This window comes from Gymnogyps californianus, chromosome 10 (assembly GCF_018139145.2).
Source record: "Gymnogyps californianus isolate 813 chromosome 10, ASM1813914v2, whole genome shotgun sequence".
NCBI classification, from domain to species: Eukaryota; Metazoa; Chordata; class Aves; order Accipitriformes; family Cathartidae; genus Gymnogyps; species Gymnogyps californianus.
The window spans coordinates 18,623,929-18,648,277 of NC_059480.1; the positions used below are offsets into that span (position 1 = coordinate 18,623,929).

Sequence of the window (24,349 nt, forward strand, 5' to 3'; positions counted from 1 at the left end):
GTAATCGTTTAGAGAAGGCACTGGGAAGGCACAGGAGTCCTGCCCCAGGGACATTAGGGCTTCAGACTGGGGTCCCTTACTGGGGGCACTGAGGTTCCTAACTAGGTTCCCATCCTGTGGGTACAGCTGGAGCCCTGGGGGCCCAAGCCCCAGACTGGAGGGGTCAGGAGGGGACACATAGCACTGGGACCCCAGCCTGGGGGAGAACTGAGAGCACAACGAGAGAGCACTGGGACTCCAGACTGGGGGGCTCGGGAGAGGGCACTGAGGCCCCAGACTGGAAGCACTGAGGGGAGCACTGGGACTCCAGAGAGGGAGGCTCAGGAGAGGGCACTGGGAGGACACTGGGGACCCAGACTGGGGGAGCTTGGTTTTAGCATTGGGATGTCAGACTGGGAGGCTGTGGGGGAGCACCAGGAGGGCAAAGGGAGGACATCGGGGCTCCAGACTGGGGGGCTCGGGGTGAGCACAGGGCCCCTGGACACGGGGAGCTCTGGACACGGGGGGCCTCGGGAGGATGCAGGGCCCCAGGATGACACGGGGCTTGGACTGGGGGTACCAGGCAGGGCTGGTGAGTCTCGGGGGCCCTGGCCGCGGCCGGGAGGGGGTGGCGGGGGCGCCCCGGGGGGCGGCGGCACTCACCGAGGCGCAGGAAGAGGACGACGCTGAACATGGAGAGCAGCGTGGGCACCACGACGCCCAGGAAGGTGGGCAGCTTGCGGGGGGCGGCGGCGGCGACGGCGGCGGCCCGGCCGCGCTCCCGACCCCGCTCCTCCTCGGCCGAGCCGCCGCACAGGCGGTACGTGAGCAGCGCGCTCCGCTCCGAGCTCGCCATGGCCCGGCACAGCCCCGGCGCCCGCCGCCCCCAAACCGCGCCCGGTCCCGGCCCCGGCCCCGGCCCCCGCCCCCGCCGGCCCCGCCCGCCGACCCGGGCCCGACCCGCCGTGCCCCGCCCACAGCCCCGCCCTTCCCAGCTGACCACGCCCACGAACCGGCGGATATGCCACGCCCCCGGATCCGCCCCGCCGGATAGGCCACGCCCCTATCCTTGGGTAGGCCCCGCCCTGGGCCAGCCCAATCATATAGGTCCCGCCCCATCTTGCTGGTTAGCCCCGCCCCCTTGTTGGCTCCGCCCCTTTGTTGCCCTGCCCACAGCCCCCCACCCTTATCACGGCCTCCGGCCCCAAATGTACACCCATCGTGGCCCCTCCCGCCGCTTCCCCCAGCCCCAGAGGTCTCCCACCCCAACACCCCCATAGTGACCCCCCCAGCCCCAGCGGCACCCCACACCCCGAATCCCCCAAGCCCCGGCCCTCGCGGGGTCTCCCCACTCCTGGTACCCGGCACTGACACCACCCCCCTCTCGAACTCGCCCCATTCCTCCCGGCACCCCAAAACCGGCCCCCGCGCCCCTGCATCGCCACACGCCCCCTGCCCCCGACCCCCAGCGGCCAGCATCCCGACCCCGGCACCCCCAAGCCGCCCCCGCGCCCCGGGCACCCCCACGGACCTCGGTACTGCCCCGCCCCCCCATGCCCGCTCCCTGCGCCCCCCGCCGGTCCCGGCCGGGCTCCGCTGCCCGCGCCAATTACCGGACAATCGGGGCCCCCGGGGGCGGCCGCCCGCCCTCCCTCCGTCCCTCGCTCCCTCCCCGCCGCCGGGGCTGGGATCTGCCCGGGCCCCGGGGTCCCACTGCCGCCGCCGCCGCCCGGGGCGGCCGAGCGCCTCGCCAATTAGGTTAATGGGGTTGGCACCGGCACCGGGGCCGGGAGGGGGGGCACGGTGGGGCCGGGGGCGAACCCCACGCCGGCCTTGAGTACCCGCGTGGGCGCCGGCTGCGGTCAGCCGAGCGGTTGACCCCCACGGCGCGAGGCCGTGTCACGAGTGGGGGGATCCATGCGGGGACACCGGGGCGGAGCGCGGGACCGCTCCCCGGAGTGCGATGCCGCTCTCCCCCCACCACCCGTCCCCGCTGTCCCCCGTGGGGCGGAGGCGCAGCGTCCCCCCGCGGTGTCCCCGCGGCCGAGGTGGGAGCCCGGCGGGGCCGGGGCTTTCATCTGCGGCGGGCCTGTCGCCGTGCCAGCCGCGGGCAGCTCCGCGCCTTTGATGTGCCACTGAAGCGGCATTGTCCGCGCCCCGCTGGCACCATCGGGGCCGGGGGGGGCCGAGGGGGAGCGCGGCACGGCCGGGGCTGCGGGCACGGAGGCGCCCCTGCCCCTAATGGGGACGGGGGTGGCGGCACGGGCACCCCTCCGGCCCCTAAATGGGGATGGGGACACGGGCACCTCCTGCACCTAATGGAGACGGGGGGGGGCGTGGGCACCCCTCGAGGAGGAGAGAGACGGGCGCCTGGGCACCCCCTGTCCCCCAATGGATGTGGGGACACGGGCAGCCCCTGCCCCTAACAAGGACAGAGGTCTGGACACGGGGACCCACCCCTGCTCCCTAACAGGGATGGAGATGGGGGCACGGGTACCCGCCGCACCCCAAAGAAGTGATGGGGATGTGGCCGCACCCTGCCCCGCCAAAGGAGCTGAGGTCGGGCCCATGGGCACAGCAGAGTGGCTACTGCGAGCAGGAGGGCGACGTGGGCACCCCAAAAGTGTGAGGCCAACGACAAGCCGAGCTGCAGGCACGGGGGGGGGGACCCTCTCCGGCTGGGCGGGCGAGTGTAGCCCCCCCATCCCTGGGGCCAAAGCTGCCCCCCAAACCCGGGCACGCTGCCCGCTCGCTGCCTGCTGCTGCTGAACAGCAAGAAAGGCAACCGGTGTCCCGGCCCCACCTGCCCCCCCCGGCATCCCTCCGGGGCGCTTCCCCCCCCCCCCGTCCTGCACCTCAGGCGAGGGACGGCCTTAGTGTGGACAGGGGGTGCTGGGGGGGCACCGGGTGGGGGGGTCCCCGGGGGCAGCCGGTGCTCAGCACGGGGGGTGCAGTGCCCCTGCACGGGGCGGCCCGTTCAGCCAGGGTTGGGCTGGCACAGAGAGAGGGACCCCCCCTCCTCCGCCCCATGCTCCCCCAGACCCCCGCCACTCCCCCCCCCCGCAATGTCCGCCCGGCCGCTCCCGGCCCGCTGCCCGCCTTTGAAGCCCCCGGCAGGTCTCCCACGCCCGGCCCGGGCCCCCCGCGCCCCGCAGCCGCCGGTGCGTTCCCACCCGCCCGCTGTCGTCGTCCCCGTCCCCCCCGCCCCCCCCGCGCCCCCCGCCCGGGGCCCGCAGGAGGGACGGTGGCGCGGCCGGGGCTTGGCGTGAAAATGATCAAGGGCCGCGGGCAGCGCCGGAGCTCAGCGCCCGTCTGATGCTGCCCGCCCGGAGGCCCCGTCGAACAAAGGCGGCATTGAGGCCCCGGCTGCGCCCCCCCCCCGCGCCCCCCGCCCGAGCTGGCATCTTGGCGCGACATTAATGAACTCGCCTGTTTGTGCTCCCCCGGCCCCTCTCTCCTCCCACCGCCCGGGGGGCACCGTATATATCCATCCCTCCTCTCCCGCCTCGGACATTTCGGGGGCTCCCCCCTCCTGCCCCCTTTTGCCCGCCCGAGGATGGAGCGAGGAGGGAAGAGGATGTGGGGTGCTCTCCTCGGGGTCTGCCTGGTCCCCCCTGTGCTGCTGCTGCTGCTGCCGCTGCTGCAGCTGGCGGGGGGGCCCCCGTGGGCCAGGGGCTCTACCCCATGCCGGCCGGTGTCTTGCAAGGTCAGTGGGGCATGGGGACGGGGGCATCTTTGTGGGAGGATCTGGCTGCAGATGGGGCGGCTGTAGGAGCCGGGACTCCTGGGTGCACTCTCAGGAAGGGGGGGAAGCACAAGCAGGATGCCTGGGTCACTGGCAAAGCCCCCCAGCCTCCAGGGCGTGCCCACGCTGCCTGGACTGAGTGGCAAGTGCTGCCCGCGGCACTAGGGGACACAGGGGTTGCAGGGAGCGGTGTGGTTCATGTCCTGCGGCCGCCAGCTCTCCCTCCTGCCCCAGGTACCTGTGCCAGCCCCGGGGGACCCTCTGCCAGGGCATGGCCAGCAGGAGGGCAGCTGTGGGTGGGTACAGGTGGGCACAGGTACGGGCACACGTGGGGATGCACATACAGGGCATGCACAGGAATGCACACACGTGGGCACATGCAGGGACATGCAGACACAGGCACGCAGACCCTGGCACATGCAGGTGAGCACCCAGGGTGTGGGCACAGGTGTGCACAGAGGTGCATGCACATGGACACACATGGGCACACGGGGGCACACCTGCCCAGGCTCACACCCGGCTCCGTGCCTATGTTTGCACACGTGTGTTCACAGGGTCTCCACGTGCAGCAGGCACAGACAGGCCTGGGCAAACACCCTCCCCACACCATGTGCCCATGTGCCAACCCCACCAGGGAGGTGACAGTCATGCCTGTCACCCTAGGCAATGCCAATAGGTGACAAGTCGTGCCCAGCCTGACTCCCCACCATGGAGATATCGGGGCATGGGCACCAGGTGGGCTGGGGCACCCCGTGGCTGGGGGGGGGGGGGCAGTAGTGGGGGCACTGGGGGTCTGAGCGCCCTGCGTGTGTCCGGCAGCACTGTCGAGCCGGGGGACGCTGGTGCTGGAGGCGGCACTGAGGAGTGCGCTGCTGGCACTGGAGCGGGCGCTGGCTGAGCAGCAGCAGCAGCGGGGCGCCTGCGGGCTCTGTGCCCCCTGCCTCTTCCCCCCTGCGCCAACCTCACCCACCACTGCCCACGTGAGTCACGGTTCCCCAGCCCCCATGGCCCCCATCCCAGGAGACCCTACCCAAACAGAGCCCAGGGTCCCCACTCAAACGCTGCCCAGGGTCCCTATCCAAATACCACCCCATGCCCAGGAGACCCTACCCAAACACGGACCCATGCCTGGAGACCCTACCCAAATATTGCTTTGGGACCCTACCAAAGCACCACCCCATCCCCTAGAAACCCTAGCAAAATGACACCCCAAAACCCTACCCAAACAGTACCCTCTCCCCTATAGGCTTTACCCTATAGGCTTTACCAAAACAGCGCCCAGACTCCCAAAACATATCCCTAACTGCTAGAGACCCTACCAAAACACCACCCAGAGATCCTACCCAAGCAGTTCCCCATCCTCTCTAGATCCTACCCAAATCACCTAGAGCAGTTCCCCATCCTCTCTAGATCCTACTCATCGCCTGGAGCCCTACCCAAAACATTGCTCAATCCCTTGTCTCCTTCCCAGAGATCCCCCCCAAAACATATCCGAGCACCCAGGAGACCCTACCAAAACATGCCAGCACCGCAGCCCCATCATGCCCCCTTCCCACCCACCCCAAAGCGGATCCCGGGGTGGCCTGGGCAAAGGTGGGCAAGGGAGGACATGGGGATGCCCACAGCCCTGCTGTCCTTGCAGCGCCGGCTGTGCCCCCCACCATGCCCCCCAGCTGCCAGGCCCTGCTGGATGCCCAGGCGCTGCCCGAGCTGCCCCAGCGCAACTGGGCACTGAGCCAGGCCTGTGCCCCCTACCAGCACCTGTGCCCACCCGAGGGGGCCCAGCACGCCTGCGCCCCGCTCAGCGCCCAGCTCTGCCGCCACCGCCTCCAGGAGTGCCGTGAGTGGGCACCCGCATCGCCCCTGGCTCCTCCTAGAGCGGGGAGACCCTACAATAACAAACGGGGCATCACCAAGGGATGCCCGGGATTGCCTGGAGGGGATATGGGGCATTGGGGGTGGCAGGGGATGCTGAGGTGGGGTGGGGAGACCGGGGAGGTGGGGGTACGGTAGGGTGATGGGGTATCTCTGGTGGGATGGGAGATTGAGGGATCTGGGGTGGGCTGTGGAGATTTGGAGGGTGGAGGCATTGGGACCGATGGAGCAGATTGGGGGGGGACGGGGCGTTAAGGGGTGATGGAGAATCTGGGATGGGAGAGGGGAGCGTGGGGGAACAGGGCAAGAGGGGTGACGGAGAGACTGGGGACACTGAGGCATTGGGGGTGACAAGGACACTTGGAGTGGGACAGAGGTCCTCGTTCAGGATGATGGGGATCTGGGGGGCACTGAGAGGAGCCGGGGGGAATTGGAGACAGTAGGGACATGGTGGTGACATCGGGGGGAGTGCCCTCACATGCCATGACAGCCTGTCCCTGCAGGGATGGCAGCTGCAGCCCTGGGTCCCGATGTGCCAGCGGAGGCGGCGATGCCAGGTGAGCCAGGGCGGCCCTGAAGTGCCCACCCCCCCCCACCCCCCCCCCCCCCCCCACGCTGGCGGGCGCCCCCAGCCCCCGGCTGCCTGCTGGGCCGGGGGCAGAGGTTAGCGTCGGCAGCTGCCGGGCCGCAGGGTGCCCCCGGCCCGCCGCCCGCTTGCCTCTGTGAGCACAATGAAGCTTGACAGCGCGCCCGGTGCGGCCTGACCCCCCCGGGGGTTGCCTGCCACCCCCTCCACCCGCCACGGCCATCCCGGCACTGCCGTACCCGTCCACCCCATGTCCACCCGGGATAGGGGGTGTCCTGGCAGCGGGGCTGCGGGACCCCCCCCCCCCTCACCCCGGCTTTGTCCCCCAGGGAGCTGCGGGTACCGTGGGGGCCCCCAAGCGAACGCCACGGCCCTCCGAGGACGGATCATGGGCGGCAGCGTGGCCCCGCGGGGGGCCTGGCCCTGGCTGGTGTCGGTGCGGCTCCATGGGGAGCTGGTGTGCGGAGGGGTGCTGGTGGGGCACTCCTGGGTCCTCACCGCGGCCCACTGCTTTGCTGGGTATGGCAATGTAGGGGTGATGTCCCTGCAAAGGGGGGCATGGGGTGGCACCCCTGTCACCCCTGTAACTAGCTGCCCCCAACCTGCCAGGAACCGGAACGAGCTGGCGTGGACGGTGGTGGTGGGCGACCATGAGCTGGGCAAGCCGGGCACAGGCAAGCAGGCAGTGCCCGTCCGGCGCATCCTGCCTCACCCCAAGGTCAGTGGAGGTGGGCACCCCCCCTGACCTCCCTGTGCATGCCCCAGGGCCCCCCACTGACACCCCCCCACATCTCCTTCCAGTTTAACCCCAAGACATTTCACGGGGACCTGGCGCTGCTGGAGCTGGCAGTGCCGCTGGCCCCGTCGCCCACCGTCAGCCCCGTGTGCCTTCCCAGCGGCCCCACGGAGCCCAGCCCCGGCACTACCTGCTACATTGCGGGCTGGGGCTCCCTCTACGAAGGTAGGTGCCACCTCAACACCCGTGGGATCTATGGAGCATCCCCCTCGGTGCCCTCTCCAGTGTCCCGTGCCAATGCACCAAGGGGGGTGCAAAAGAGAGGGGGGTGCCCGGGCATGGGGGACCCTATAACGGATGCCTTGCCCTGCAGAGGGGCCGGTGGCCGACGTGGTGATGGAGGCGCGGGTGCCCCTGCTCAGCCAGGAGACATGCCGGGGCGCCCTGGGCAGGGACCTGCTCACCAGCACCATGTTCTGTGCCGGGTACTTGTCCGGGGGCATCGACTCCTGCCAGGTAATGCCCAGGGCTGGGGGGCTGCCAGACCCCAAAACTCAAAAATCTCTCGTGGCACGTGGTGCTGGGCATGCACTGCAGCCCGGCAGTGAGGTCGGGGTCCCACCTCAGACTGACGTGTAGGCATCCCCCCCAGGGTGACTCGGGGGGCCCACTGGCATGCCAGGACCCCTCCTCGCACCGCTTCGTCCTCTATGGCATCACCTCATGGGGCGACGGCTGCGGTGAGCGAGGCAAACCGGGTGTCTACACCCGCGTCACTGCCTTCGTGGACTGGCTCAGCCTCCAGATGGACTGTGAGTGCCACCGGCCGTGCTGGGGGGGACGGAGGTGGCTCTGGGTGCCCGGGATGCTGCAGGGATACATTGTCCCAGGATGGGGCTCAGCACCTCATGGCAGCCCCGGTGCCCTCGCAGCTGCCCCCGGCAGCCGGGAACCGAGCTGCTTTGACCTGCTGGCGCTGGCCCAGCTGCCCCCCGAGCAGCAGCTGCCCGAGCGCGCCCGCCTCTGCGCCTTCTACGCTGGGTCCTGCCGGGCCCCCCAGGGCCGGGCCGCCTGTGTCCACCTGGCCGAGGAGACCTGCCGCACCAGGACGAGACGATGCGGTGAGCCAGAGGGTCATGCCGGGGCGAGGGCACAGGGAGGGACCCCATTTCTGGTGGTGTGGGTCCGGTGCGGTGCCGGGCCCATGGCTCTCCCGCTGCACCCGCAGAGCTGCACTCCTATGCTCAGACCTTGGTGGATCTCCTGCGCCGGGCTGGGGACTTCATCCGAAACCAGTTCGACTTCTCCTTCCTCACCCGCGCCCTGCCCCAGCTCCTGGGCAAGATCTATGGGCATCTTTTCCCCCCCCGTATCCGCAGGGATGCCCCAGGTACCCTCCCGGCTGGGCCACCCTGTGCCCACTTGGGGTCCCATCAGTCCCCCCTATGCCAGTGGCTGGGGCACCAGCAGCCTGCCCTGGCACCTCCGTGGGGCTCCCCTACCCCTTGTCCCTCCTGTCCCCTTCTTGTCCTCACAGGCCCAGCTGTGGCAGGGGGCCAGCCCAGCCCTCCAGCAGAGGGACCCTGGAGACCCCCCACCAGGTAGGGCATGGTGGGCCATGGGGCACGGGGGGCTAAAGGGTTTGGGGGCAAGATGCCTGTGGGCATTGACATGGCTTTTTTGGGGACAGCCGAAAGCATTGGGGTCCTGCTCTTCCCGCAACCAGGGCACACCTGGAGGGAGGTGGACACGGCCCCCCGGGGTGCCCAGGGCCACCCAGGTCCCACCAGGGGTGCGCAGAACGGGGGGGCGGCACTGCCCAGGGATGGGTGCCACCGGGCGCCTGCCTGAGCTCACCCCGCTGTGCTTGCAGGCGGGGGGCCGGGCAGCCGCCCCCCTTCGCAGGGCTCTTCAGGGCCGTGGGGCCCCGGCTGCAGGACTGGGTGGAGGCGCTGAGGGCCATGGAGGGGAGCGGCCCCCCGGCACCCACCCCGGACAGGGGGCAGCTCCCCAGGGAGACGTGGCTCTTCTTGCAGGTATTTGGGGAGGGACGGGCTGGGGGGAGCCCCTGCCCCTCTGGTGACAGTGCCACCAGGGATGAAAGCCCAGCAGTCCCCCTGTGTCCCCTCCTGACATCCCTTGGGCCCATCGTCCCCTGTGCAGCCACAGAGGTGGCATCTCCCACTCTGCCACCACAGAGGGAGAATCTCACCCTCCCCAGCTGAAACCAGTGCTCCCAGTCCAACCAGTGCAGTGCCAGCCATGGGTCTGACCCCGCAGCTTAGGATCTGACCCAACACAGCCATAAAGATGTCACGTGTTCCCAGTGCCCCATCCGACACCAGCCCAGCCATGCCCTGCGCTCTGCCACTGTGCACCTGGCCATGCCCACGGGTGCCCTGTGGGTGCCCCACTGCCCACCCTGTCCCCCCTTTGCTTCAGCAGGGCGAGGAGGTGGTGGAGGAGCTGGTGGGACAAGGACGAGCCTTCCTTGCCCAGCTGCGGGCAGAGCTGGACCTCGGCACCCCTCTTGAAGCCACAGAGCCGCGACAGGCACCTGGAGAGCTGGCGGGGACCCCCACACCGAGCCGTGAGCCTTGGGAGCCTGGGGGGGCTGGGGCCGACGGGGCAGCGGGGTGTCCATCCGCCGGCCGGCTCCATGCCCGGGCAGTGCCCACTGGCCGTGTCCCCACCAGGGCTTTCACACCTCTCTCGGTGGCAGGGTCCGTGCCGAGGGAGAAACGTGAGCTGGTGCCCACCGAGCTGCCGGGGGTGGAGGAAGAGGAGGAGGAAGAGGCGGGCACAGGCAGAGGTAAGCGCCCTGCAGCCCCCGGCCACTGCGGGATGCCATGTGCCACCATGGGGGTGGCGGCAAGCCCGGCCTTGGCTTCACACCCCGGTCCCAGGGCTGGTTGTCCCATGTCAGTGGGACAGCCCTCAGCCATACACCCCTCCACAGGGACCCTCTGCCCCTGCTCCCCCAGTGTCCCCAGAGCATGGGTGCTCCTCCCCGGGGCAGGCAGCAGCATGGTGCCCCTCACCGCACCCCTGATGTCCCCCCTCCATCTCTCTCCTGCGGGTCCCTGGGGTTGCAGCTTGCCCTGGCCTCAACGAGTCGGCAGTGCGGGTGGGTGCAGTGCGGGAGCTGTACGCCTGGGTGCTGCGGGTGCCCGAGCCGGACCTGGCCATGACCTTCCAGGAGGTGAGTGCCTCATCCAGCTACTCCGAGCCCCCCACCCTGGCAGCCAGGTGGTGCCACCACCCAGCCCATCATTGTCCCGCTGCGTCCCTGGCTCCCCTGGGACTAGTGGTGTTGTCATCTCCCTGCAGATCCTGGTGGACTTGGGCTCCAAAAACGCCAAGGGGCTGTACCGGGCCCAGGTGCGGGCCATGGTGGGGGGCCGCCCCACGGCCTTCACTGGCCTCGTGGGGCTGGACAGTGACTCGCTGGCCCGCAGCATGCCTGGCCTTGTCGCTCTGGCGCTCGAGGCGCTGAAAACCTAATGGTGCCCTGGGACACCATGCCAGCACGGGGACGGGGTGCTGGGGCAGGGGTCTCTCATGTCCTTCAAACACAGTCCCTTCCCTGGCTCAGGCTCTTCCACCCTTTTGTCCCCCATTGTGCCTCAGTTTCCCTCTTCCCACCAGCACTGGCTGCCCTCCCCAGGGCAATGGGGCGCCGGGGGCACCTGAAGCATCTCAGCCGGGGATCACAGCCCTCCTCTCCCCTGGGACCCTCACCTTGGCAAGCCCATCCCCACCCCATTTTCCCTAGAGGCACTCGGGCTGTTATTTATTTGTACAGAGAAAGGTTTATTTTTCAATAAAGAAGGGCTCTATTTTCCGGTAGCTGGTGAGTGTGAAGGAAGTGCTATGCCATGTGGTGCCGGCGAGGCGGATGCCGGTGGGGGGACTTTCCATGGGGGATATGACATCCCGTTGCATCCCCCTTCCCATTCCCCTGTACCCCAAAGTGATGTCCCCAGCCCCCAGTTTCTGCCCCTGGCATCGGTGCTGTGCCCAGCCCGGCACAGACTCCCCAGCCCCCTCCCCAGGGGTCGGGCACCCCTCCTGCCCACTGCAGCACCCATAGCACAGCACCGTTGCCCACCCTTGGTGCCACCCCATTGGGGACCCACAGGAAACCTCCTGCCAGTGCAGCGGCCAAGCATGCCCTGGGCCAGTGGTGCCACCCCCGTGCTTGGGCATCGGTGGGTACCAACCCCTCCTGCTCGTGGGGAGCCTGCCGCCCCCAAGCAGCATCGCTGGGGCTGCTGAGCAGCGGGGAAGGGACCGTCCCTCCCCGTGCCCAGCAATGCCCGTGCTGGCGTGCCCAGGCACAGGGTGACGGGCTGACACCCGTGGGGCCGGCGAGGCCAGCTGCGCCTGCCCATCTCCCCTTCTCCTGGCGCGGGGGGTGCCGGAAGAGAGGGGTGGGAGCGGGTATCCGGTGCCGGCACCCTTCCCCCTCGGCACCTGGCACCATCCATCTCCCGCTCCGGCCGGCAGCCGGACATCCGCTCGGCCAGGCCAGGCGGGGAGGCAGCCAGGGCCTGGCACTGTGCGAGGGCACCGCAGGCACCGCATGGGGGACCTGCTGCGGCGGCTGGCCCTGCTCGGGGCGCTGGTGCTGTCGGGTGAGCGGGGTCCCGGGGTCTTGGGCACGGGGTTGTGCCGTTGCTGGGGGGTTCTGGGCCCCCTCAGTGGGGTCAGTGGGGGGTGATGGTGGCAGGGTCCAAGCTGGGCACAAGTGTCCCCAGGGCTGCATTTTGGGTATTGCCTGGCAGAGTCCCATCACTGAGCATCCCCTGCGCTTCTGTCCTGGCTGTGCCACCCAGAGCCATGTCCCTGCCTGGGCTGTGTGTATGTCTGTCTGTCTGTCTGTGCACAGTGTCTCTGTGTCTGTGTGTCACTGTGTGTCCCTGTCTGTGTGCACAGTGACACTGCATCTATGACCACGTGTCCCTGCATATACTAGGTCCATGTCCATGTGTCCACGTGTGCCTCTGTGTGTGCATCCATCTACGTGCACAGTGCCACCGCATCTGTACCCAAGTGTCTCGTGTCTGTGTGTCCCTGTGTGTGCTGGGTCTGTATCTCTGCGTACCTCTGTGTCCATGCCCACGTCCTTGTCCCATGCCCATGTGTGCCCATGTGCCCCCGCATGTCCATCATTCCTGCATGTCCCATGTCCATGCCCCTGTGCAGCACAGACATGCAGTGTCCTGGCCTGCTCCTGTCCCCTCCATCCTTACACCACCCTGCCCTCGCTGAGCATCTCTGCGGGGTGGCACTGGGCCCAGTAACCCCCCCAGCCCCCCCAGTTTGCCTGACACCACACCCCCAGGCGGGCTCTGTGTGAACCAGGAGGAGCGGCTCATCCACCACCTCTTCGAGGAGAAGGGCTACAACAAGGAGGTGCGCCCTGTCATCTCCACTGACCAGGTTGTGGACGTCTACCTGGCCCTCACCCTCTCCAACCTCATCTCGCTGGTGAGCCCCAGAGGGCAGTGCCCACTGTGGGGTGCCCCCCAGCCATGCCTCACCCCCAGGGCTGGCTGGGTGGGGGAGGACCTGAGGCCGCTGCCCTGAACCCTGGCTGGTGAGGGTTGGGGGGGGACGGCTGCTGGGCACGGCCCTGGCATCTCACTGCCCCACACTGTCATTGCAGAAAGAGGTGGATGAGACGCTCACCACCAACCTATGGCTCGAGCACGTGAGTAGGGACAGGCGTCACGGTGTCAGTTGTGCCCTGAGGCACGGGCAACAGGGTGGCCCAGCATGGTGAGGGGGTGACCTGGGGATCCCCCCTCCAGGGCTGGACCGATTACCGCCTGCAGTGGAACAAGTCCGAGTTTGGGGACATCGAGGTGCTCCGCCTGCCGCCAGACATGCTGTGGCTGCCTGAGATAGTCCTGGAGAACAAGTGAGCCATGCCTCAGTTTCCCCTCCCAGACCCCCCGAGCTGTGCCCAGTGTGTGCCCCTGCCTCTTGCCGGTCCTGCCATCACCTCAGCTCTATTCTGGCACAGCAACGATGGGCTTTTCGAGATCGCCTACTACTGCAACGTCCTCATCTACAACACGGGCTATGTCTACTGGCTGCCGCCCGCCATCTTCCGCAGTGCCTGTCCCATCAACGTTGACTTCTTCCCCTTTGACTGGCAGAACTGCACCCTCAAATTCAGGTGCCGGGGGGCTGGCTGGGGCAGGGTAGGGCAGGGGCGGGCAGCAGGGTGGTGCCCACTGCTGCCAGCACCTTCCCTTGCTGCTGGGTGCAGCAAGGTGGGGATTTGCAGGTGACTCAGTGGCCCGAGTCCATCATGCTGGAGGTCAGGGTGGGTAGGTGGTGGGTACCAAGCAGCAGGTACAGCCCCTCACGGCCTGTCCACCCCGGCTGCGGGCCAGCTCGCTGGCATACAGTGCCCTGGAGATCAGCATGCACTTGAAGACGGACAGTGACCCAAAGACGGGCAAGTCTTACCCGGTGGAGTGGATCATCATCGACCCCGAAGGCTTCACAGGTAACGCTTGTGCTCTCTGCCATGTCCTGTGGCGGTGGGACACCCTGTCCGGGGCTCAGGGGTACCCTGGCATTGGGGCACCTGCCATGGAGACACCCAAGTACCCAGGGCTTTGGCACCCTGGCACCCATCCCACCACACTTGGAGCTACCCAGACCCAAGATGGGGAGACCAGTGCTGGTGGGGCTGCTGAGGATGGGCACGGTGGGGGTCCCCCGTGCCATGTGCTGTCCCATGTGCCCTGGCAGAGAACGGTGAATGGGAAATCATCCACCGCCCGGCCCGCAAGAACATCCACCCTGACAACCCCCCCGAGAGCACTGAGCACCAGGACATCACCTTCTACCTCATCATCAAGCGCAAGCCGCTCTTCTATGTCATCAACATTGTCACGCCCTGCATCCTCATCGCCTTCATGGCCATCCTTGTCTTCTACCTGCCCGCCGACAGTGAGTGAGCCCTGCGGCACCTGCACTGGGCACGGGGGTCACCCCATGGGGGCACCTCCATGTCCCACATCTGCACCAGGTCCTGGGACATGGGGACACCCCAATGCCCAGCACGGGGACATTCTGGTACTGGGACACCCCCACGCAGGACACCATCATCCCAGCCACGCACCCTGGCAGGGGCACACTTGGGCACAGGATGCCCATAGATGCTCCATAATAGAAAACCCTATATGGGGCACTGTATAGTGGGACACTGGGAGGGCAATCCCAGCACTGGGGGCACTGGGAGGGGGACCTGGAGCAGAGTTTGCCCTGAGCTCACCTGCTCTCCAGGTGGTGAGAAGATGACCCTCGTGATCTCAGTGCTCCTGGCCCAGTCCGTCTTCCTTCTGCTCATCTCCCAGCGCCTGCCTGCCACCTCCCACGCCATCCCTCTCATCGGCAAGTGAGTCCTGGCCACCGCTGGGTGCAGCGGGGACATCGCAGGGTCCCCGCAGTGCGAGAGGGCAGCTCTGCCTGTGCCCAGCCCCTGTGGCAATGCCAGCTCCAGGTCCATGGCCCCCACAGGTATCTGCTTTTTATTATGCTTCTGGTGACGGCCGTGGTGGTGATCTGCGTCGTGGTCCTCAACTTCCATTTCCGCACCCCCAGCACCCACATCATGTCTGACTGGGTCAAAGAAGTAAGCGGGGTGCTGGGCTGGAGTGGGTGAACTGGTGGGTACAGGGGTGGCACTGTGTCCCACGGAGGGCATGGGACAGCACAGCCCTGGCATTGCATTGGGGTGTCCCATCTGTGCTGCTCCAAGGGGTTGCACACCTAGACTGGGGGCAGAAGGTGGGGACAAGGCGGCATTGCACCAGGGAGGTGGCCGAGGGACCTGACACCCCCTCCCATGCCCCAGGTCTTCCTGGAGAGCCTGCCCCGCCTGCTGGGCATGTCACAGCCGGCTGAGAGCCCGGCGGGCACCCCATGCATTCGGCGCTGCAGCTCGGCCGGCTACATCGCCAAGGCAGAGGAGTACTTCAGCGTCAAGTCCCGCAGCGAGCTCATGTTCGAGAAGCAGTCGGAGCGGCATGGGCTGGCCAGCCGCGTCACCCCTGCCCGTGAGCCATGGCCCCTCCACGGGGACACGGGGAAGGGTGGCGGAGTGGGGGTCTCCAGGGCTGGCAGCCCTTCGGAGCCCATCTTACCACCCCCCTCGCTCCCAGGTTTGGCGCCGCTGGACGCGGGCGAGGAGCAGCTCTACGAGCACATAAAACCTGTCGTTGATGGCGCCAACTTCATCGTCAAGCACATGCGGGAGAAAAACAGCTACAACGAGGTGGGGGCCATGGGTACGGGGGGGCAGAGGGGCCTCCCTGTGCCCACTGTACCCCCCACTGCCCAGCTCCCGGCTCCCTCCCCAGGAGAAGGACAACTGGAACCACGTGGCCCGGACCCTGGACCGCCTCTGCCTCTTCCTCATCACCCCCATGCTGGTGGTGGGCACCCTCTGGATCTTCCTCATGGGCATCTACAACCACCCACCACCGCTGCCCTTCGCCGGAGACCCCTATGACTATCGGGAGGAGAACAAGCGCTTCATCTAGGGGGGTGGGAGGGTCCCATGTGCCAGCCCCCCCTCACCTGCCTTGGTTTGGGAAAATAAAGCTGGGTGCTTCTCACCATGGGGTGCTGAGCTGGTGGCTGCTCTTGGTGTGCCCCTCTGGGCACGGTGCCCAACTTGACCGCTGTGTGTGTGCCAGGGAGGGTGATGCCCGCCCAGGGAATGCATGCTGTTGGGTGTCCTGAGCACGGTGGTCCTCAGCTGTGGCTGGAAGCGGTGTTTCCCAGAGGGGATGTGGTGGTACCAGCCCTGCTACTCCCGTTGGGCTGGGCACTCAGGACAGGATGGGCTGGGGAAGGGGAGAGACCCCCCAGCATGGCACCATCCCCTGCAGAACCACGCAGTGGGCAGAGAGCTCATCAGTGTCCATATCACCCCCCATCCCCATGACCCCCCAGCCAGACCCACGAGTGTACTCCCCAGCACACCCCATCCCGCAGTGCCCAGCTGGGGGCCAAGAGGGGTGTCTCCTTCCTCGGCTCAGCAGCGGGACACCAGGGCTCCGGTTTCAGGGGGCACAGCTGACATCCCCCCACCAGCAGTGGCCCAGGACAGCTGTCACATCCTCTCCGCTGAGACAGGAATCTGAACCCCCCCAACCCCCCTACACAGGGCCTGGCAGGATTTGGACCCCCAAGGCAGGCATCACTCCCCAGGCTGACATGGTGGGACTTGCCTGACCCTTCCCCACCCTACACCCCGGGGGCAGCCGCCACCATGGGGGGGACAAGGCACTGCTGGGGGTGCTTGCAGGGGGGCACCCCTTTTCCATAACCCATGGGCACCTGGGTTTCTGCTGCAGGGAGATGCATCCCTCTGTGAGGGACATGGGGAAACTGAGGCATGGAGCTCATTTTGCCCCCAGACCCCCCTGGCACAAAATGCCAGAGGAGCTTCCCAGCAAACTGGCATCATCCCGCTGGCGGGGGGGCGTGGGTTGTCACCCGTCCCTCCCCGGCCCCTGTGGCTGTTGGGAACAGCTGACGGTGGCAGGGGACAGCTGTCCTGTCCCACCAGGCGCCAGGCCCAGAACACCGCCGCGCAGGCAGCCGAGTGGAGCCCCAGCCCCTGCGCCCCGCAGCACCGCCATGCGCTGCCATGGCCTTCTGCTCGCCCTCTGCGCCCTGGCAGGTAAGGAGTGCCCACCCCGGGGGGAGGCCTGGGGGGGCACCCGGTCACCCCCACCTTTGCCCTTGGGGGTTTGTCACCCGTGGGTGTACAGCTCCATGCACCATCCCACCAGGGTGTCCCCATGCTGGCAGCCTGCTGTCCCCGCGTCCTGCCCTGGAGAGGTCCCTGGGGCAAGCGGGCTGGGGGATGTGGGGGGGACGTACACCCCCCTGCTTGCACGCTGGGACGCTGATACACACCGTCAGGCATGCACAGCCGCATGTGCACACCTGCAGTAACACACGCGTGGGCATCCCCTCCCTGTGCACACCCCGTGCTCCTCCCCCGCCATGCCGGCAGGTCCGGGGGGCATCGGTGGCCCCACCGTCCCCACTCTGGGGTGCCCCCATGGCACGTACCTTCCCCAGGCGTGGGCTGCAGGAACCAGGAGGAGAAGCTGCTCCAGGACCTCATGACCAACTACAACCGGCACCTGCGCCCGGCCCTGCGCGGGGACCAGATCATCGACGTCACCCTCAAGCTCACCCTCACCAACCTCATCTCCCTGGTGAGAGACCCCCCCCGGTCCCCATAGTGGGACAGGATTTGCCCCCACACGTGGGGCAGCGGGCAGAGGCAGGCAAGGCACTAACGCCATCTCCCCCCTTCCTTCCCTGCCAGAACGAGCGGGAGGAGACCCTCACCACCAACGTCTGGATCGAGATGGTGAGACCCCTCACCTCCAGGCAGGAGCCCCCCAGGAGCCACGTTTGCATCTCAGGGTGGCACCCCATGGAGGGCTGGCACCGTAACCTGCACCCTCTTTTTGTGGGTGCCCCCAGCTGAGCCCATTTTGGGGGCAGCATGGGACAGGCAGCTCACAAGCTCCCCTGCCTCGGGGAGCACCATGACCCCCCCTCTTTGCTCCCCTTCCCCTAGCAATGGTCTGATTATCGCCTGCGGTGGGATCCTGAGGAATACGACAACATCCAGCTGCTGAGGGTGCCTTCCACCATGGTCTGGCTGCCCGACATCGTCCTGGAGAACAAGTAGGTGATGGGGCAATGGGGACATACCCCCGCACAGGGGGTGGCAGCTGCCCCCCGGGGCACAGTTGGGGCTGAGCCCACCCTTTCCCCCCCAGCATCGATGGGACGTTTGAAATCACCCTCTACACCAACGTGCTGGTGTCCCCTGACGGCAGCATCTACTGGCTGCCCCCCGCCATCTACCGCAGCGCCTGCGCCATCCACGTCACCTATTTCCCCTTCGACTGGCAGAACTGCACCATGGTCTTCCAGTGAGCACCGGCTGGGCACGCGTGGGCACCATAGCGGGTCTTCTTGGGACACAAGGGATTAGCATGGGATGTCCACCTTTGCCCTGGGGCAACGAGCCCCTGGGCAGACAAGTGCCACCCACCTGTCCCCTGGCACCCCATCGGTGGCAGGAGGCACCTTGGCCAAGCCAAGCACCCCAAAGCAGAGCTGGAGGTGGCCAGCGTGACCTGGTGCCACACTGTCATCCTTTGCCCATCCAGCCCGCTGCATGCCAGCCTGTGCCACCCCCTTGTCCCTCCCCAGGTCCCAGACGTACAGTGCCAATGAAATCAACCTGCTGCTGACGGTGGAGGAAGGCCAGACCGTGGAGTGGATCTCCATCGACCCCGAGGCTTTCACAGGTAACACCACGGCTGCCCCCGTGGCACAAGAGCAGCCTGTCACGGGGGGGCACGCAACAGGCCTGGTGCTACGCCGGTGGCTGCCAAAAGCAGGGCTGCAGGGACTATTAGCAGCTCCCGCCATTACATGGGCACTTAAGTTATTAGTGGAAGCGGGAGTGTGGGAGAGATTTGTTTTTCTAACCCCCCCCGGCTCGGGGCTCTCACCGCCTGGCAGCCGCTCCCGGAGAGCACCGCTCCTGGGAGCTTGATTGATGCTGGGAACGTAGCTGTCACGGCCAAACGATGACGTTTTCCATCACATTTTAATTGCATATTGAAGGAACAAAATGCTTTTTGGGCAACGAGATTTATTTTTTCATTACCGGCCCGAGCTGCGATCTTGATTGGGAAAAATCTATTGCTCCCGCAGACGGCGGGGGAAAACAGCGCGCCGTCACCCAGCGTCACGCTCGGCTTCCCCCCGCGGCGCCCTGGGAGCAGGGAGATGGGGGGGACCCTAGCCCCACACGTAACACCCTGGGAGCCCCCAAGGGGCTTGAGGTGCCCGATATCTGCCCAGCTGCCCCCTCCAACAGCTTTTTGGGGTATTTTGCCCGGGCACCTTGGCACACTCCGCTGTGCTCACCTCCCTCCCCAGTGGCTCTAGCACCTTTCCCCACACCGTGTCCAGCCTGGGTACCCTATGGGGCCCACATCCATCACCAGCCCTCCCCTTCCTCCCATCCTGGGCCGGGAGGCTGGCAGCCCCAGTGCCCCCGGCTGGGCGGTGGGACTCACGTGGCACCACTGCGCGGCAGAGAACGGCGAGTGGGCCATCAAGCACCGCCCCGCTCGGAAGATCATCAATTCGGAGCACTTCACTCCAGATGACATCCAGTACCAGCAGGTTGTCTTCTACCTCATCATCCAGCGCAAGCCGCTCTTCTACATCATCAACATCATCGTGCCCTGCGTCCTCATCTCTGCCATGGCCGTGCTGGTCTATTTTCTGCCCGCCAAAGGTACGCGCTGATGCCGTGCCCACGGGGGGCACAGGGATGTGCAAGGGGGGCAGCGACAGGCAAGGAAGGGCTCATTGTCCCCTCTGTGCTTGGGGACCATCAGTGCCACCTCTCACCCACTCCTGTGATCTGTGGGGGGAATTTCCAGGTATCCCACGGTGAAAGCCTCATGGCAGGACTTGGCCAGTTCAGCTTTGGGGTGGGGGCTTTTTGCCAAAGGAGGGCAATGCCCACACCACTGCCCCGTGCCAACCTCTGCCTTCCCCCCTCCTTGGCAGCGGGTGGGCAGAAATGCACAGTCTCCATCAACGTCCTCCTGGCCCAGACCGTCTTCCTCTTCCTTATTGCCCAGAAGGTGCCTGAGACCTCTCAGGCTGTGCCTCTTATCGGGAAGTAAGTGATGCACAGGGACGGGGGTGCCAGCCCTGCTGTCACACTGTGCCAGTGGGGTCTCTGGGTGCTGTGCAGCAGCCAGTGCCCAGGGACAGGACCCTGGCACAGAAATAACCCCCAGCCCACGTGGGGCTGGCACAGGGCTACCACATGCCAGTGTCCCACTGCTGGTCCCCAGTTTCCAGCCCAGGAGGGCACTGAGAAGGACCTTACATGCCCATAGCTTGTGACGCAGCAGCCCCCATGTGAGGCCCCATGCCCCCTCCCCAGGTACTTGACCTTCCTCATGGTGGTGACGGTGGTGATCGTGGTGAATGCTGTCATCGTCCTCAATGTCTCACTGAGAACGCCCAACACTCACTCCATGTCCCAGAGAGTGCGCCAGGTACCCGCTGTCGTCCCCCTACCCCTTATACATGGGGAATGGGGTGGGTATTTGGGGACCGAGGCCATGTCCCTCGCAGAGTGGTGTGGCAGGCATACCTTCATCTGAGTGCAAGTCCTGGCACAAAGAGAGACCCCCCCCATAAGTCCCCAAGGGACCACACTGTGCCACCAAACCCCTCCAAGCCACTCCAAACACTGGAGAGCAGCAGGTGCCGACACACCCAGCATCCCGGTGGCACAAGGGTACCCCACAGGGATGCTCCAGGCGATGCAAGGGGACCCAATCACACCCATTAGGTGCCCTGGGTGGTGTGTGGGGGATCAGGTCCCCGTGGGTGACGCTGTACCCAGGTGTGCCTGCACCTCCTGCCCCGCTACCTGGGCATGCACATGCCAGAGGAGACGCCGGGGCCACCGCGAGCTGCCCGGAGACGCAGCTCCCTGGGGCTCATGGTAAAAGCCGATGAGTACATGCTCTGGAAAGCCCGGACTGAGCTGCTCTTTGAGAAGCAGAAGGAGAGGGACGGGCTGATGAAAACCGTGCTGGAGAAGATTGGTGAGTGCCTCTGGGGGGTCGGCACCTCCCTGCGAGGCTGGGCGATGTGCCAGGCGGCTGGGCACTCACTGTGCCGGGTGCCTGCTGTGCCGGCTCTGCTGCCCGTAGGACGTGGCCTGGAGAGCGGCAGTGCCCAGGACTTCTGCCAGAGCCTGGAGGAGGCAGGCCCTGAGATCCGCGCCTGCGTGGATGCCTGCAACCACATCGCCAACGCCATGCGGGAGCAGAACGAATTCAGCAGTGTGAGTCAGGGCCAGGGGGGAGAGGGACCCACGTGGGGGGCAGCAGGGGCAGCCCTCACCCCCCTCCTCATGCAGGAGAGCGAAGAGTGGATCCTGGTGGGACGGGTGATCGACCGTGTCTGCTTCTTCATCATGGCCTCCCTCTTCGTGTGCGGCACTGTCGGCATCTTCCTCATGGCTCACTTCAACCAGGCGCCCACCCTGCCCTTCCCTGGGGACCCCAAGCAGTACCTGCCGCAGTGATGCCCGCAGGTGCCTGCCAGCCCTGCTGCTGCCGGGACCACTGGAGCCAGGAGCTGGGCACCCCCAAACCAGCCTGCCTGGCCGAGGTCCCTGCGGGCACAGCAGCTCCTGGTGCCAAGCACAGCGCTGGAGGAGGACTGGGGATGGCGGGGCTCTGCAACCCCCCAGCAGTGGTGGTGATGGGAAAGGGGGGAACACGGGGTGGCCATGCTGTGCTGAACGTGGAAGTAAAGCCTGCGGCAGTCTTGCAAGCCTCCGTGGCATCATTGCTGCATGCCCACTGATGGAGTTACTCCTCTCGGACAGGCTGGATGTGCCACCCACGCAGGCTGGCCACAGACCTCTAAGCCACACAGTCCTGTCGCAGCACTCCACAAGGGTGCTGAGAGATGAGACAAGGGGGAACCGGAGCAGAGTCAGGCATCTGATGGGCTGTGCACCAGCACTGGCAGCAAGAGCCACATTACCCTGCTGCAAATTCACAGCTTCAAGCCCAGGACAAATGGGGCATCCCTTGCCACAGCAATGGTGGCAACAGGGCAGGAATCACAGATACAGCTCCCCATCTCGGGGCAGCCATGGAGCCAGGGATGGGATTAGGGGCAGGTAATTCCTCCCTCCATTTATGCCCCGGCCATGGCTTTTGGGGGCAGCTGAATTGCTGCCCCTGCTCCCTAGCAAGCAGCTTGGGGTGGGAAGACCCTGGGCCACCAGGGACCCCTCAGGGACGGGTGCCCCTTGGCACCCACCCTGCTACAAGCATCATTACATGACTCCCTCCCCCGCCGGCCCTCCTTGCCCCACGGGATCATCTCTGCTAAGCACGGCCCCTTTCCCCCATCCCAGTGACGCCGCATCCCCCCCGTGCCCCTCACTGACCTCTGGGGCCCCTGTGGCTTTGTCCCTGCTGGCAGGGGAGATACGGGAGGTCAGCCTGGGAACAGTGGCGGGCAGCGTCTGCTCCTCTGTGGTCCAGCTCACGCCACCTGCGCCCGGCTCCAGGACATGCTGTGTCTCCATCAGCCTCACTGCCCCAGCACCAGCTGCCTCTGCTGCTGCTAGGAGAAAGCCAGCTGGTTATTGCCCGCAACTGGCTCCTGGCGCTGCCTGCCAGAGGTGAGGGCACTGTGGGCATGGATGGAGGAGGGAGGCAAACGCCTAGCAGCTGAGACATCACCTCTTGGACACCTGCAGCCTGGTCATGGCCCGGAGCCAGCCTCCAGCTGTGCCAGCCTGCCCGTGCTCTCTGCAAGGTGGCTTTTCCTGCCCCATCCCTGGGAGGGGTGTGATGCCCACACCACCGAGACCAGGTGGATCCGGTGCTCCAGGCTGGCACCTTGAAGCAGGCTGGGATGGTGCCCACCAACACAGGCAGGGGTTCCCAGAGGAGCTCACCAAGCACCCAGCGCCCTGCCTGGGTCACCCCCCATGGGGGCAGCCCTGTGGCCATGATCTGTGTGAGGTGACCAGGTGCTGGAGCACTGTACTCCTCCCGGCCACAGCCTTCTTGCTAGTGACTGATGGCACCACACAGCACTCCTGTCCCCCCACAGCCACCCCACAGCAATGTCCTCTCCCCAGCCCCACAGGGGCTGAAGGGACAGGCTGCCCTGGCCAAGTGTCCCCAGCCCTGCGAGAGCTGGGGGCTGCCATAAGCTGCCCAAACCATAGCACCAGGGATGTCCCCAGCCCCTGGGCTCTCCCTCCCCAAGGAGGTACAGAATTAACGAGCTCTGGTCCGTCTTTGCCTGGCCATTTCCCCCTCATTCCTGGGTCCCCGTTGCCCTGCTGCCAATCTCCAGGGCAAGGGGGCTCTGAACAGGGCCAGGTACTGTCACCTACTTCTCCCCACTCTGCAGAGCTGCTGCTTCTTCCGGGTGAGCTCAGTCCCCAGCATGTCCATACAGCACAACTGGAGAGGGACAAGCTCTTCCAGCCGGCCAGGTGCATGCGACTGAGATAACATTCTCCACCATCCCCAAGCAGTGGTTTTATCTGCCCTCCGGAGGTCCCTGGGGTTTATCACCACACCAGAGACAAGGACAAAACCAAAAGCAGTTAGCTTGGATGCCACAGGTCTTGGGCAACAGATGTGTCTTGCAGGATCCGGTGGGGGAACATCTTGTAGGTCATCCTATCCAGTGCTGGCAGGGTGCTGGGGGGAGTGCAGTGAGAGGAAAAGCCCCCCCAGCCCAGCATCAGCCCCACGTGCCCACGCCCCATCAAGAAGCACTAAGATAGGGCAACATCATCCTCCAAGCATCCCCCAACTGCTCCCCTCCAAAACTGGGGACTCCTTTCTGTGGGCTGGGAAGCAGATTTCCTCCTTAGCTCCAGCTCGGAGACACCCAGCACAACCCCCCACCGTCCCCCGAGTCCCCCAGCCAAGCCCAGCCCAGCCGTCAGCCCCCACTTGAGCAGCCGTAGCCAGAGACACCCAGGGCCCATGAGCCCACCACGGCCCAGCATCCCCTTGGGAAAGAAGAGCCCTGGGGCTGGACTCCAGGGCTCGAAAGAGTTCAAAGCCCTGCCGGTTTCCCCAAAGGCCACTATGCAGGGATCTGAGGAAATTTAAGGGTGGACAAAACCTTCAGGATGAGGAGAGCAGGGATGGTCACGACTCACCGCAGATTTGGGGCTCCCATGGCTCCACGCTTGCTTCCTGAATGAAGAGGATCTGAAACCTTTTTCTAGAGCATGACAGAGGCTCCTTCCCCTCCCAAACAACCCCATGGCTATCTTTTCACCAGTCTTATCAGCAGGACACAGTAGACCACAACCCAAAAGTCCTGCTCAAAAAACAGTCTGGCTCTATCCCTCTCCAAGCCATAGGAGGCACCAAACGTGGTGCTTGGCACTGATCGAACACTGCTTTTCTTCTGACCTCAGGAAAAGTTATAGCCTTAAAGAGGACAAACTCCACACCCCACCCCTCAAGGCTAGGCAAGAGGAACCAGTGCTGAGTTCCTTCAAATCTCAACCACGGGGGCAGCGGGAGGAGAGGAACAGCCTCCCAGCGAAGGGCTCTTCCACAGCCCACTCACAAAGCGTATTTAAGGGCGAACACAGCAGGACTGCAGCATTTTCAGATTTAATAGCAAGCCTGCACTCACCAGCCCCAGCTTAGACACAGGGCATCAGAGGCGAGAAGTGGGCGACTACATGAAACAGCAGAGGTGGACGTGACGCGCAGCTGGGCACAACAACAGGACTAAAGCCCTAAGTGAT

General features: G+C 66.1%; 3 protein-coding genes across 3 annotated transcripts; all 3 read left to right on the forward strand.

Moving 5' to 3' along the window:
• The first annotated feature begins 3,535 nt into the window (after nt 1-3,535).
• On the forward strand, nt 3,536-10,425 carry PRSS56 (serine protease 56). Its single transcript, XM_050902793.1, is given in 19 exon segments — nt 3,536-3,626; nt 3,629-3,685; nt 4,544-4,666; nt 4,669-4,704; nt 5,367-5,564; nt 6,103-6,156; nt 6,515-6,704; nt 6,795-6,903; nt 6,987-7,146; nt 7,295-7,437; nt 7,574-7,733; nt 7,854-8,042; nt 8,150-8,311; nt 8,459-8,522; nt 8,795-8,957; nt 9,367-9,517; nt 9,641-9,733; nt 10,017-10,123; nt 10,252-10,425. Coding segments are annotated over 19 exon segments (2,424 nt in total).
• Nucleotides 10,426-11,506: 1,081 nt separating this feature from the next.
• Nucleotides 11,507-15,560, forward strand: CHRND (cholinergic receptor nicotinic delta subunit). The gene is made up of 12 exons (XM_050902558.1): nt 11,507-11,558; nt 12,269-12,414; nt 12,593-12,637; nt 12,738-12,847; nt 12,953-13,108; nt 13,329-13,444; nt 13,693-13,893; nt 14,230-14,341; nt 14,464-14,578; nt 14,801-15,002; nt 15,108-15,220; nt 15,306-15,560. The coding sequence occupies exons 1-12, from the start codon at nt 11,507-11,509 to the stop codon at nt 15,486-15,488; spliced, it is 1,551 nt and encodes a 516-aa protein (XP_050758515.1). The 3' UTR covers nt 15,489-15,560.
• Nucleotides 15,561-16,593: 1,033 nt separating this feature from the next.
• CHRNG (cholinergic receptor nicotinic gamma subunit) lies at nt 16,594-21,123 on the forward strand. Its single transcript, XM_050902648.1, has 12 exons — nt 16,594-16,636; nt 17,044-17,183; nt 17,297-17,341; nt 17,555-17,664; nt 17,760-17,915; nt 18,199-18,296; nt 19,097-19,300; nt 19,579-19,693; nt 19,964-20,078; nt 20,432-20,636; nt 20,745-20,878; nt 20,954-21,123. The coding sequence occupies exons 1-12, from the start codon at nt 16,594-16,596 to the stop codon at nt 21,119-21,121; spliced, it is 1,533 nt and encodes a 510-aa protein (XP_050758605.1). The 3' UTR covers nt 21,122-21,123.
• Nucleotides 21,124-24,349: the final 3,226 nt, after the last annotated feature.